Genomic DNA, 15,191 nt, shown 5'->3' with positions numbered 1-15,191 from the left:
TCATCAGTTTTATACACATCAGTGTTTACATGTCAATCCCAATTGCCCAATTCATCACACCACCACCCCCCTGCCGCTTTCCCCCTTGGTGTCCATACGTTTGTTCTCTACATCTGTGTCTCAATTTCTGCCCTGCAAACCGGTTCATCTGTACCATTTTTCTAGGTTCCACATATATGCGTTAATATACGATATCTGTTTTTCTCTTTCTCACTAACTTCACTCTGTATGACAGTCTCTAGATTTATCCACAGCTCTACAAATGACCCAATTTTATTCCTCTTTATGGCTGAGTGATATTCCATTGTATATATGTACCACATCTTCTTTATCCATTCATCTGTCGATGGGCATTTAGGTTGCTTCCATGACCTGGCTATCGTAAATAGTGCTGCAATGAACATTGGGGTGCATGTGTCTTTTTGAATTATGGTTTTCTCAGGGTATATGCCCAGTAGTGGGACTGCTGGGTCGTATGGTAGTTCTATTTTTAGTTTTTTAAGGAACCTCCATACTGTTCTCCATAGTGGCTGTATCAATTTACATATTACAAGATATTGAATATAGTTCCCTGTGCTATACAGTAGGTCTTTGTTATTTATCTATTTTATATGTAGTAGTGTGTATCTGTTAATGTTCTTTCATTTTTTGATGATAGTCTTTAAAAAAAAACTCACATAAACATATTCCAGGTCACCTTATAAACAATAGTCACCAAACAGCTGAAGATTCTCCCTGGATTTCAGTGCCTGTATTGGAGTTGTTGCCTAATGAACAAAGAACCAACGTGGATACAGTAGCTAAATGATGCCTTTGAGCTAGGTGAAGGCCAAACGTCCTCACAACGTGTTCTACGCAGAGGTTTCCCTGTTGCTTAAAAAATAATAGTAAACATTTGAATAACACTTATTATGTACCAGGTGTAGTTCAAATGCATTCTTAGTAACTCATGTAATCCTTGCACCCACCCTGTAAAGGAAATACTTTTATTATCATCATCCCCATTTTCCTTATGGGGATATTGAGGCACAGAAGGGTTAAGTAACTTACCCAAAGTCCCACAGGCAGACAGGACTGGTATTTGCATTTGAACCCAGAGAGTCTGGCTCTGAATCTGCTTTACCCATTATGTAACCTTCCAAGTAGACCGAAGTGGTTCACCCTCTCGCCTGCTGCAAGCTGTAGAAAATAATTGTGCTTCCATGAAAAACTGCATTATCTAGTCTCTAGAGAAAAACCCCTTTGGATGATGTGATTCTGGTTTTGTGGAAGCTATTTTACAATCCTGTTAATTGTAGATAACTGATAGCAAAATAATTATTGTCTATAGATATGCAAATTCTATTCTGTCTTATAGTGTTCAGTTGATTCCTCTCTCACCCCTATTTGTATATTCATTTCAATATTCCTAATTTATAAATGCTTTTATTATTCAGATTCTCTTTTGAACTCGTTAGAACATCTGCCAAGTTCCTGCTTGACTGATGAGTGAAATAAAATCTTTAACATGTCTTCATTTTATATCTGTAGGAGAGCCATGATTTCACCCATTTTGAAAATTATTTTTTAACAAAGGTATTTCTCAACTCTTTTTTTTTTTTTTTTTTATAATCTTTTTTATATTTATTATGTAGTTACTTTTATTTATTTATTTATTTTGGCTGTGTTGGGTCTTCGTTTCTGCGCGAGGGCTTTCTCCAGTTGCGGCGAGTGGGGGCCACTCTTCATCGCGGTGCGCGGGCCTCTCACTATCGTGGCCTCTCTTGTTGTGGAGCACAGGCTCCAGACGCGCAGGCTCAGTAGTTGTGGCTCACGGGCCTAGTTGCTCCGCGGCATGTGGGATCTTCCCAGACCAGGGCTCGAACCCGTGTCCCCTGCATTGGCAGGCAGACTCTCAACCACTGCGCCACCAGGGAAGCCCTATTTCTCAACTCTTAGTTTCTCAGTGAGGCCTTCCATGACCTTCTGCTCATATACCCCAGGCTCCCACCCCCTTATCCTGCTCTGGTTGCATTTCCCCATAACACTATCCTTCCAACATACTATGTATTTTAATAGTCATATGTTTGTTGTTTATGGCCTGTCTTCTCCCTTTGGAATGTAAGCTCCATGAGGACAGAGGTCTTCATCTCCTTTGTTCTCTGATGTGTCCCGAATACCCAGAGGGTGTCTTGGCATAAAATGGACACTCAAAAAAAAATTGAAAAAAGTAGAGAGAGAATTGGGTCTCTCTCCTCTTTGTAGGGTATAATCATATAAACACATCTTACTCAAAATAACTTAGATTTGCCGTAACCTTTTTGTTGGTTGCCTTGCAACAAAACATCATGTGTCATATACAAAATTAATTGTTAATTTGAATAGGGTGGGAGCAACCTATTTTATTTGTGAATTTCATCTGGCTGTATAAGAACTATAAACCTTGAGGTGCTTATATCCATTTTTCTTCTTTATATTGAAGGGAGACTATAATAAAAAAATTTAGTGAAAATGATTTGTCAACATGGCAACATAATACACATACCTCTTGCTCCTTTAAAAGGAGGTGTGTGTATTATTCAGATTTGACAAACTGTTTAAAATGATCTGTGCTCCACAGCGGCAAGATCTAGGCTATAAATTACAAAGGAAAAGGAACAGTTGGGGCAAATAGCAGGTAGCTTTGTTCTCTGGAGAGGCCTGGATGAGGTCTTGCCAGCTGCTGTGACTGCGGTCTTGGGTTAGTTCCAACAGAAGTGGTGAGAGAGAGGCCATCCACGGCAGGCGGCGGGATTGAGGGTGCAGTCAGCGGGGTACAGAATGTATCTAATGCGGAAGGACACCTCTTCCTGTAAGAGCAGTGATGCTTTAGAAGTGGATCCTCCTAAATGTAAAAGTGCAGAGTTTGATTTTGCATTAAGAATGGCATTACAAGCACTATGGAATTTAAAGAATCAATCAATAAAAAGAAATGAAAAATGAAAAAAAAATAAGAATAGAATCATGTGCTTTCCATGAAATTAAAAATAATTTAAAAATCATCAGTTGATGGTTTTGCAGCTATCATATCATTTCGTGAGATTTTAAGATTTCAAAGGATCATGTGTCCATATTGAAAATTAAATTTTATCAACCCTAAAAAAAAAAAAAAAAAAGAATGGCGTTACAATACCTGATAAAATTTCATCCATTCAAAATAAGGTCTGGGGAAAAAAAAAAGCAGCATTTTCTAGGTAGCCAAAAATCTGATTTGGAAAATTTTTTTTGATTAATAGCATTTCTTTTATGTATTCTATGTATTTTAAGTGGAGATTTGAGGGAAATCGGCTCAGTGAGGCTAGGCTGATGAAACATTTTAACTTAAAGCAGACCCCCGTTTGTATAATAATATATCAAACATAAATCTCAAGTATCAACACTTTCTTGAACTTTTTTAATAAGAGCCCCAGGATGTTGTTTGAATTACACACATTCCTTATAATGACAGCCAGATAAATTGGACTTGATTACACCCACATGTTAAGATATAGGACTTTATTAAGGATTCTAGGCATCAAGGAATTAATTTTTTTAAAAATACTTAATTTTTCTTTCTGGTGAGAGAACTCTTCATTTGGATGGATTTGCTAATATGTGTTGGTGGTTACAGGGGAGACTGTATTCCTCAGTCACGATGTTAGACTCTTTTTCTTTGCCAGCGTCCGGAAGGGGGCAAAGTTTGTAGCTGGCAGAGGTGTGCCACAGAACGTGAAGCACGATTGTATGTGAAGATAACTGTGTAAATGATGAAACTTAATCATAGTTAAAATAAGTTAAGGTGGGAACTAAAATCAAAGAAACAGTGAGTACCCTTGATGGCAGGAACCACGGCGGTGACGTCAGCTGGTGACCCATCCCCCCTCTGCCCTCCTGTTTCCCTCCCTCCCCGTGTCCCCGGTCCCCCACGTACACTCGCCCATTTCCATCACACCATTGGCTCCGGCCAGAGAGGATGGGGGCATCCAGAGCCGCCCTGGGGGCCCACTGTCTCCCAGAATGACTTCTGGCCGAGTGTAGAAGGGGATGACAGATGTTTGTAGATGCAGTACGCTCACAGGGAAATATTTTTGAGACTCATCTCTGAGTAATGTGTGGCTGGATTTCTAACAGTAAAGATTTGTGTGACTGCACACCCATTGAAACTGGTGGACCCGCCGGGGTGGAGGAGTGGCTGAAGAGCTGGAAAAGGAGAATGAGGCCCTCAGCACCGGGCTTGACGTGCTTTAGGCAGAGGCGGCTTGATGCCTTAGTCACCTCCAGTGCAGCCCTGTTACTCACATCCACCCTCTGAGGGATCCTCCCATCTGCAGCCGTAGCCTGGCTCTGACACCTTGGTGTGGGAGAGTGAGGGGGCGAAGGGGCTGTTCCTCAGCCCACCCAGCCTCACCAAAGCTCTGAATTTGTCGGGGCAGCTCTGTGATTCCTAGTTCTCAGCTCGTGCCTCCCCTCAGCCCAGTTCCTTTATTCCAGAAATCTGGGAGGGCCCTGATGAGGGAGTCCACATCCCCACCATTTGCTCCTCTGCCTTTTCACTTTCTACTCTTTTATGTCTCCCTTTTCTTTCCCTCTTTCCTCCTTCTGCCTTTGCCGTAGGCCATGGCCATAGCACCCATGGTCATTTTTGTGGCCCACTCGTAACCCTCTGAGTAAAGACGTGATCGGGCAATCCCCCTACATAGCATGCTGTCTCGTGTCTAGACACACCTCATGATTGTGAATGTAAGTTTACAGTGTAGAGATATTGCACCCCAGCAAAGAGAGAATTATTTTAGACCAAGACGTCGGGCACTGTAATTGTCAACTCTTGCTACAATGGTGCCGCATAACAAACAGCCCCGGGAGTCACTGGCAAACAGCAGTATTTATTTTCCTCATTGGTTAGCCTCAGGGATGCTGCTTCAGACTGTGGGTTGTGGGACTTGGCTCCAGGCTTTGGGTTGAGCTCCGGTTGGCTCCACGTGCTTTTCATTTTTGGGCAGCAGCTTCATGGCAGTAACAGGAGCACAAGAGGAAAAGTGCAAACATGGGATGCCTCTTAGACCTCAGCTGAGAATTGGCACATTGTCATTTCTACTCATCATTCTATTGGCTAAATCAAATCACGTGGCCAAGCCCAAATTTCAGTGGGATGGGAAGAAAGTACTCCACCCGCTCTGGGGCACTGCTTCGTGGTCACTTGAAAGGGAGAAGGGGTGAAGGATGGAGAACATTTATCCAGTCTACCATACAGGTCCTCATCATTTACGCCCGAGGCACATGGCTGTGATACACGGGCTTGGAACGCCACGGAAAGGGATTGCAGGAAGCACAAGAAGCTCTGAGGAGTCCTGGTTGGTAGAAGCACTAAGTGTAAAACAGATGGAGATGTTTACGTTGTCCTCCTGTCCCATCTGGAACAGGATGGCTCGTGTCAATTAAAGGTGGGGGAGGTGCAGATGGCTGACCACTATCCTACCTGGCATCTCAGCCACAGACCCGGAAATCCTTTCTGTCCAGACCTCTAAACCCACTGGCAACCTTCTGCCCTTTAAAATTTTTAAGATATTTGAAAGCTTACTGTCTGAAGTGTTTGGCCGAGAACACACCAAAGAGTTTGAGACAACTGTTAACAATTCTTGGTGCCAATGATGAGAAGAAAGTTGTGGCTCGTCCTCAAATAATCGGAAGCTCATATTAGGAGTTGGAGCTGGCAGGCTGCTGCGGATGCACCACCGCGGTTGCGCTTACGAGACTCATGAGATGCAAAGGCGGTTTTGATCTAACAGTGAAACGACTTACTGTCTTACAGACTGAGTGGCCATTGTGGTGAAGATTGATTTCTGTAGAGAATACCTCCTTTAAAGAGCCATAAATAAAGTACCCTGTGGGTATTTGAAGAACATTCCTAATCTGCTTCCCTTTAACTGAGAAACCCACGTTGCTCAGGGAAACAATAAAATGTATTCTTTTGGCAAAACATGTGAACGGAAATAAGGAAATGAATACTTATTGGAGGGCTAGGTATTTTCACATCCATCCCCGTGTGGAAAGGAAGAAAAATGATTTGTTAGTCTGAAAGCTTCCCCTTTAAGAGAAATGCAGGAGAGGTGTGGAGTTGACAAAAATATTGGTACAAATAACACTCCCTAAGGCTGTTATTCTGGCTTCCGGGTCTCCCGGAGTCGTGCATCTTTCTCAATGCTCCCTTGTTCCCATCACCTGGCTACCTCCTGGGGATTCAGAGTTTCCTCCTTGCATAATAGGGGATGATCCCAAGTTCTCTCTGGCTTTGTCCCCACCTCACAACTGGCCTTTGAAGCTTCCATCTGTGCCAGAAGGCAATTTTCCACCCTATGGTCATCCCTGGCTCCCTCAGCCCAGCACTGGACTCTTACCCCATTTTTCCCAGATCAAAACCCAGGGCACTTCACGTGTCCAATCATGACAGTCGATCTGTGGTGAAGCTTTTGAGGCCAGCCCAACTGCCTGTTCTTTCCTTATGTATGAATGTTGATAAGACAAACAGTTGTTATTACTGTTGTTGTTATTATTTTTAGAATCAGTACCCATTGCCATGAAAGTCCTCAGATGTCTGAAGTTGGTAACTCCCTGGGAGAGTGGGGAAAAATTTCCTCAAGAAGGTCCCATATAAGCTGGGTCATGATGGATGAGTAGGAGTTCACCAGGCTCCAAAGCTAGGGAACAGCATTTTAGGCAGAAGGAACAGCACCTACAAAGTCCACACCAGAGTCAAGGGAAAAAGATAAGATTTTATAGGCTTTCCTCTCACAGTGGAGAAAAAAGTGCTTTTCCCATGTCTGTGCTTGTGACACATGGGGTTTTTATCTGCCACATGACAAGTGCCTGGGAAAGAGAATGACTCTTCAAGTGGCAGTGACCCATTCCTCAGGTCGATAAACATGTATCAGTCAGGCGCACGCTACACTCGGGCATTGGGCTGGGTTATCAGAGTGCTGGGAATGCAAAGAGTAATCCAACAAAGTCCCTTCCTCACGAAGCTCCCCATGTGGTCACACTGATGGAAATACCCCAGGCCCCACATAAATGCACTTATCACGGGGTCTGGCGTTTCACACGGATAATGGCCTAGAGGCTGAGCAGCAAAGGAGTTGATAGGATGGGCGGGAGCATGTTAATCATCGTGGGCATTGACAATGATTAACATGGGGGATAGTTTGTATGAGGACTGATTCTAGGAATGGGCAGTTCATGAACCATTTTTTCACATTATTCTCAATGCAACCCCGTCACCTGCCGGGATGTGTGTGGCGAATATGAAGGTCACAGGGCTTCCCTGTATTTCTGAATTGTGGCTCTTTACAAAAATGCAGCCAGAAGGCATCTGATTCAGAGTGGCCTGTTGGGATGGAAATGAAAGCAACTTTTGATTAGGTTCACTGGGGGCAGGGGGAGGTGCTGAGGTGCCCACCCTGAGCCCCCGATCCCCCCAGACCTGGCACCTGCACTGATGCGGCCCCTCCCTCCTCAGGTATGGAGAGTGCAATCACGCTGTGGCAGTTCCTGTTGCAGTTGCTGCTGGACCAGAAACACGAGCACCTGATCTGCTGGACCTCCAACGATGGTGAGTTCAAGCTCCTCAAAGCAGAAGAAGTGGCCAAGCTGTGGGGACTCCGGAAAAACAAAACAAACATGAACTACGACAAGCTGAGCAGAGCCCTGCGATACTATTATGACAAGGTAAGCCCTTGCCCTTACGGGAGGCTGTCACGGGGCGGGAGCCACCTTCACAGTCCATCCATGGAAGTGGAAAGTAGGGTACCATAACGCTAGTGGCAAATAGAGGCAATTTATGCGGGTTTTGTTGTTGTTGTTTTATAAGAAAACTATGCCATAGGGATTTTTTTTTTTTTTTTCTGGAAGCCCTTAAGATGTTACCGTGGGTCAAATTTTGTTCCCTCTGCACTTTCTTCTGTGTTGCTGCAGGATTTTGCTAATAACAACAGAAATTAGATGCGGGAAGGTTCTGGGGCCTCCCTCATGGGTAGTTGCTTGAGTGACAGAATGAATGTGACAATCTAGAAAGTCTGTCTGGTTTGTGATTCACTCAAACAGGCTTTGCGGGAGTTGGGGGGATGGCACCTGGGGCAGTTTATTTAACATTTGGGCACCTGCTATCCTCACGTATAAAATGGGGCTCATAATAGTGTGGGCTCAGGATTGCCGAGAAGAACGAAACAAGCCAACACACGTTAAGCAGTTAGAACAATGCTTGGTACCTGGGGATCGCGACTTCGTGGGAAACTTCCCTAATTAAAAGAAAAACCATTCTCATTTTTAAGTCATAGAGATAAGTCAGAGTGCTTTGTTAATGATAACACAGCATAGTTTCCAAAGCCAGGACTGTTGGGGTGAGTAGTAATGCATTTCTGGAAAAGCAGTTGATGTGCCTGGTCGGGCAAAATTATTGCTCTTTAGGGGTAATCATTTCAGGCCTGTAATTGTTGACCATTTCTGTGTGGATCTGTTGTTGCTGAATATTTAGCCTCATAGAGATAAAGATTTGGAGTCCTAATAAGTATAAGCTTTTGTTCTGGTTTTACTCTTCTTGTTGAAAGGTGAATTAAAAACGGATTTAAATATTAGTTCCTGATCTATGTTTGGTGCCTTCCTCCTGCGAACCTCTTTGGAATTCAGGACAGAGGATTGCACATTTGCAGGAAGTGGGAGCATCATTAATTATACAGTGTTCCTTTGTATGATCGTAATTGCATATGATTGTCATTGAAATGTTAAAGGTGCTTCTCTTTAATGTAGCAATTAATTAATGCCGGCTTAATGCAGAGTCTTACCAAGATGTAAAAGCACTTCTCACAAATTGCGCTGTCTGAAAGCCTTGCAGATGGTTTGTTGCTTTGCGTTTTTTCCCCCAGGTTCTAAGTTACACAATGGGAATTGGGGCCCTCTGAAGGAAAACAGTCATCTTGCTGGCTGGCAGGGTGCCTAAAGAGCATGGCTTTGAGACTGACCAAAAAAAAAAAAAAGGAATTGTAAATCAAAGTGTCACAGAAAAGGAATTTGGTGTCTGTGACTCGGTTTCACCTTTTCACGTGGCCCAGGCATTGGGGCTGAGGATTGTGTATCTTCAGCACAAAGAGGGATCATGGGCTGAAGATAACTCCCCAAAAGACAGGCAAAGCTGTGCTGTTCAGACTACACCTCATCTCCCTTGGGCAGATTCTGAAAATCTCGAGGGAAAGCAGTTTCAGAGCCTTCAATCACCCACCATGTTCTGGTACTTTCTGTGTCTAAGGGACTGTGTGCTAAGCACTTCCTACCCCTGGTCTCCTTTAAACTCCCACAGCCCCCTGAGACAATCCTGCTGGCATCTCCTCCTTTTACAAATAAGAACGTAGGGGCATTTGATGGAAACCTTGCCCAAGCTCCTGCAGCCAGGAAGTGGTAGAGCCAGGATGCCCACATTCTTGGCCAGAAGGCCTGTGCCCTGCCTTCTGGGCTGTTCATTTCCTTTGCCTCTGAATGCCTGAGTTCCAGGTAGGCAATCAGGCAGCACAAAGGGTATTGCAACCTTAGAAATTTGTATTCACTGTGAAGCCCCAGGTCCAAGTGGCCAGTGTGGCCTGCTCACCCCATGTGTCCCTTTCCTCTCCTGCTGGGGCTGAGCTAAGGTCTGGCCACGTGACCCTTGTGCAGCCAGCTGGCCGTGACAGTGAGGGCCGGAGTGGCTCTTGTCCAGGGTGTCGTGCAAGCTTGGCCACCGGGAGAAGACGCCCTTCGTCCTTCCTTGGAAACGTGTACACCGTACGCATGCACGTACACATGGCCATTTGAATCTTTCTCATGAAACCTTGTCAAGTGATGAGTAAGCATGGTCATTAGACACCGAATATAGTTGTATGTGAAAAGAAGAGGAGGGAGGAGAGGGGGAGGAGGATGAAGGAGAAGAGAGGAGTCGGACAAGAGCGAGGGGAGAGGACGAACAGAAAGCGGGGAGAAAGAGGGAGGGGGAGAAATGGTGAAGGAAGGTTAAACAATTGTATGTTACATTTTGTGATGAACACTCACTTTTTTCAGTTTTGCCAGCGTTGCTCTGGGACTGTATGTGTAAGTTGAATGGTGTGAAATTGCCAATATCTGACCCACAAAAACGGCAGTCTTAAATGGTTTGGTCTCTCACTGGAGAGACAGATTCGAGGAAGGTCTTTGTGAGTGTGGAGCCCCTGGCCACATGGGCACCCCTTGCTGTGCCCCGTCCTGCACTGCACGTGCTTCTCACGGTCACCCAGCCCTCCTGTGACCCTGTCTGCCTTTCAGTGTCATCTTCAGTCCCCTTCTCTCCCGTCCCCCACCCCTCCTTCCCCCCTCCGCCCCTCCCACCCCTTTGACACTTAGCCAGAACCTGCTCTGCACGTGGCATAAATTCAGTGACTCTCTACCTTGACAGCTGCGTCTTTGTTCCTGTTGTGTTTCCTCTTTTCGGCTTGCTATCATCTCTTCACTGTTGGCTGAAACTGCACATCCCTTGGTCTGTCCTAATAGGGACGTTTCCTGCCAGAGTAGGTAGGCATGAGGATATCATTATTTTTATATGTTACATGTCATATTTTTAGCTCATTCCAGAATATTTAGAAATGGGCAGAGAAAAAAAAAAGTGGAAAATGTGTGCAAAACTTTGCAGAAGGCATCAGAGAACAATGTATGGGCTAATGGTATCAGGTTGGGGCTGAGGTGCTTTAATCATTGTTCCTTAAAATATCCCTCCCTCTCCTCCAAGGGGCATATGATCACAGTGAGAAGTATGATAATAGCATGAACTCTGGGCTGCATAGTCTGGATTTGAATCCAGCTCCATGACTGTGAGTGCTTTGCCTAATCTCTCCTGGTCTCAGCTTCCTTTTCTATAAAACGGGTGTAAGAGTAGAGTCTACGTCAGAGGGTTATGGTGGGGATTAGCCGAGTTAACACGTGGTCAGGGCTGAGAGCAGTGCCCAAACACGTTAAGTGCTGCAAGTGTTAGCCAGAGTAATAACACAGAGGATAGTTTCCTTATCGCTAATTTGAAAAATTCAGGCAGGTACCAAGAAGAAAGTTAGGACCTTTGTGCCAGCATCCTACACACAGGGAGGGGGCGTCAGATCCTGGGTGTTACGGCTCTTCTCACTTGTGAGCACTCAGGAGTGCTTTGTGGTGCTTTTTAATGATATCTATTTTGGGTGTTTTGAAAATTCAACTTTCAAAGATGCTTTCATATTTAAATGACGCTTCTTGCCCCTCTGAATCAAACACCTCCCTGTTTGATTCCCCTGTGCTCCCTTTGCGGTCAGTGCTGTCCAGGGTAAGGTCCTGCTGTGCCTCCTTCCCTGAGTCTCAGATCCCCGATGGGGGAGTGGGCACCGAATAGCACCTTCCTCCGTGGGATTGTGTAAGGAGTACGTGTGACCATGTGCACGAGGCGCTCAGCACCTGGTAAGGACACGCAGCAAATGCCGGTCGATTCTGATATCTGCGTTTGCAAGACTTACTGCCTGGCGGTACAGTCGTGTCTATGGCCGTCATCCTTCCAAAGCCGTCTTCGCCATGGGCTCCGGGCTTAGCCACTTTCGTCACTCTGGTACTGTGCACAGGGTCTGGCACATGTTAGGGGCTCAGTAAATACTGGAAGCAGATGAATGAGCAAACGGATAACATAATGAAGTGGCCGCCACCCAAATTCAAATCACTTCTATCATGAAAGCTGTCGCTAAATAGGCGTTAAACAACAAAAACTTACTGCCTCTGGGTTATTGTACTGTATTAATTATCTAGGGCTGCTGTAACAAATTACCACAAAGTGGGAAGCTTAAAACAACAGAAGTTTATCCTCTCACAGTTCTTGAGGCTAGAAGTTGAAATCAAGGTGTCCGCAGGGCCACATTCCTTCTGAGACTCTGGGTAGAATCCTTCCTTGCCTCTTCCCAGCTGCCGGTGGTCGTCATCCATCCTTGGTGTTCGTTGGCTTGTAGCTCCGATCTCTGCCTCTGCCATCCAGTGGTGGTCCCTGTGTGTCTTTGTGTCCAAATTTCCCTCTTGAAAGGACGCTAGGTCTATTGAATTGCAGTCCAAGCTCATGACCTCATCTTAACTCACTTACATCTGCAAGGTCACATTCACAGGTACTGGGACTAGGGTTTCACCCTACCTTTTTGGGGAACACACTTCAACCCATAAAATGTATATATATTTCTGACACTCCTGGGCTTACATTTAGATTCTCAAAATTACACACCAAGGGAGAGCTTTGGATTCAACGAATCCTAAAGGAAAACTGCTCCCCGTGACATGGACAGCAGCTAGATTCAACTGCAGGTGTGAAGTTAGACTCTATGACAGGCACGTCCCAGTGTACCCACTGTGGGCCGGGTGCCACGCTGGGTCCCCTGGGGTGGAAGCAGAAGTCAAGAAGATGAGCCCTGCCTTAGAGGGTTTCAGAGTCTAGAAATTCAGCGGTTCCCTGCTCAGCAAATGAATTTAATACATGGCATAGACCGGGAGAAAAGCCGACCGACCCCGATGGCTCCATCCCTGGATTAGCAATGGCTAAGGTCTGATGTTGGTCGCTGAGGCTCCTTACCCGACCTGCGTTTCTGTGGATTGCCCATTTCTCATGCTTGAGGGAAGGCTGGGGAGGTAGGGTTTTGCAGCCAAGCACTGCCGAGGACCTGCTGCCCCTCTCAGAGCTTTGAAGAGGCGGCTGGGCAGACCCAACTTGAACTCCAAGAAAGGAGTGATGCCCAGACCAGGACGCAGCATATTTTATTCCTCAGACATGGACGGGAGGCCCCTTTTCAGCTTGGAAACATGCAGGTAATGGGAGGACGCCTGTGTCTGAGCCCATGAAGGGCAGAAACCAGCGCTGACAGAGACCTAACGGGAACATTCAGTTCGTGCCTGGGTATTTCACCGTCACCCTCTGCCAGCTTGTTTCCCTCCGTCTTGCTGTAAGCCTTCAGAGATGGATTGGTTCATGGTAGTTCTGGCGGCTCACATGGGGTAGGGCTTTTTTCCTCTTCTTAGTTTTAAACTGAGTCTTCCAGAAGTCTTACAGCCTGATATAATAATAAGGATCTCTTACAGAGATTTTATTTATTAAAAAGTTGAACAACTCTTAATAACCTCAGGCAGACTTGGTTTTTAAATCTCTTGTCCTGGGGTGGGGAAGAGAGGGCTCTGCACCCAGCACACAGCCCTCACTGGCCCTGACGCCTGCCCACACGCATTGGCCCAAGTGTGACGAGCACGGGGGACGGCTGGCATTCACAGCGTTTATTCTCTTCTTGAACAGCTTCTGGGTGGTTTCTAATTATGCAGGCATACCTTGTTTTATTGCGCTTTGCAGATAACTGCAGTTTTTACAAATTGAAAGTTTGTGGCAACCGTGTGTGGAGCAAGTTGTAATTCTCACAGTATTTCAGACTTTTTCATTAGTATTATGTTTGTTACAGTGATCTGTGATCAGTGATCTTCGATGTTACTATTTCAAAAAGATTGACTTGCTGAAGGCTCAGATGGCGGTTAGCATTTTTTAATCAATAAAGTATTTTTTAATTAAGGTACGTACTCTTTTTTTAGATATAATGCTCTTGCACACTTAATAGACTACAGTACAGTGTAAACATAACGTTTATATGTACTGTGGAACCAAAAACTTTGTGTCTCACTTTACTGCAATAGTTGCTTTATTGGATAGTCGCTTTATTGCAGTGATCTGGAACCGAACCTGCAGTTATCTCCGAGATACTCCTGTACATCCGTCTCCAGGTGACATGGCCTCTTTCTCTCACCTCTGCCTATTCTTCTGTGGTTCAGTCATTCCTTTGAAAACATACCACCGTGAGTGGCTTAGCAGCTGGCTGGGGAGACAAACGTGCAAACCAATTATAATAGTGACATCTTGTAAAGCGCTGGCTTGGCCATGTTTCCAGTGTCTATCTTCTAGGAGAGATGGGGAGAGAAGTAAAGGCAGAGACAAAGTTACCAGAGGTCAAGACATGTGACCCGGGTCTTCAGGAATAAGAACGCATTTACCAGGCTGACAAAAGTTGGGAACGGATTTACTGAGAAAGGGAACAGCATGTGCAAAGGCCAGGAGGTGTGAAAGAGTTTGAGTGTTTATTTAGGGAACGAGGGAGGGATGAGGTTGGAAGAGTGAGCGGGGGATGGAGGATGGAGAGTATTGTGCTAAAGAGTTGGAACTTGATGTCAAGGGCAATGGAGAAGCCACTACAGGGCTGTCAGCAAGAGTGCCGTGGTCAGGTTTGCATTTTAGAAATACAGATCTTTGTCTCCTCTTACTCTTAGTGACATTGATGGTGCCACAGTCCAACCCCACAGCCCTGATCTTTTTGGCTGGTTAGCACAAATCGATTGCTGTCTGCGGGCTGAGCTAGTGCTGTCACAGCTTCAGCATCAGGCCTGCACGCCCCGCTCTAGAACTGCCCGAGAGGGAGGGGGAGAGAAGGGAAATGGTGGCGTCTGCCTCTTGCAAACACCGGCCAACTGACTTCTGCTCAAGGGAGCCCAAGCCATGACTCTCTGTGTTGCTGCCGAAGGAGACCTGGAAGCTTACACAATCCTTCATCCTTTTCTGTCCAACAGAGCTTTTGTCCTTGTTGTTGTTGGCGGTGAACATTCATCCCAGGGGGAGGCTGAAAGCTTTGCCAGCTCCCTTCTCATCAGGAGATTGAAATGGTGATATGATGAAAAATCCTCCCGTCTCCACAGCAACCTCCCGGCTTATCCTCACGATGTGCCGAGCGGTCTTTACTTAATTGGAAGGGTTTTAGGGGAGAACAGTCAAGACAGAGTCATTGGCAACATATTCCTGGAAGCGGAACGCATCACCTTCTTAACTTAATTGGATAATTCATTTTAAATTGGGTGTGCAATCACGACAGGAAAATGTTCGTGTTAATAATACATATCTGAGCTCAACTGCCTGCACCAAGAAGCCTGGCCCTGGCAGAATTCTTTAATTCCCCCAAATAAATTCTGTGAAGATAATATGATGTATTGTCTGTCAGAGTGGAGAGAGAACAAAAGTCCAGCGAGCATTTATATCCTGGAACTTTCTAGAACACCTTGGTTGGTTGCAGAATGGCACAGGAGACCCATCTATCCTGGACTCCATTCGGGGGTCTTTTGTATGTCAAAGGCGC

The 15,191-nt window shown here is 45.5% G+C and overlaps 1 protein-coding gene across 1 annotated transcript in view; it reads left to right on the top strand.

Annotated features, from left to right (window-relative positions):
* The window catches only part of ELK3 (ETS transcription factor ELK3), a 69,378-nt gene that overhangs the window by 23,332 nt on the left and 30,855 nt on the right, over nt 1-15,191 (top strand). Inside the window, exon 2 of the mRNA XM_082419486.1 lies at nt 7,508-7,716. Within this exon, the coding sequence (XP_082275612.1) occupies nt 7,510-7,716 (207 nt within the window). The 5' untranslated portion in view covers nt 7,508-7,509. The remainder of the gene's footprint in view (nt 1-7,507; nt 7,717-15,191) is intronic.

This window comes from Balaenoptera physalus, assembly GCF_965194825.1.
Source record: "Balaenoptera physalus genome assembly, chromosome: 13".
Lineage (NCBI taxonomy): Eukaryota > Metazoa > Chordata > Mammalia > Artiodactyla > Balaenopteridae > Balaenoptera > Balaenoptera physalus.
The sequence above is the reverse complement of the archived record's forward strand: the minus strand, read 5'-3'. Positions and strand labels throughout refer to the sequence as shown.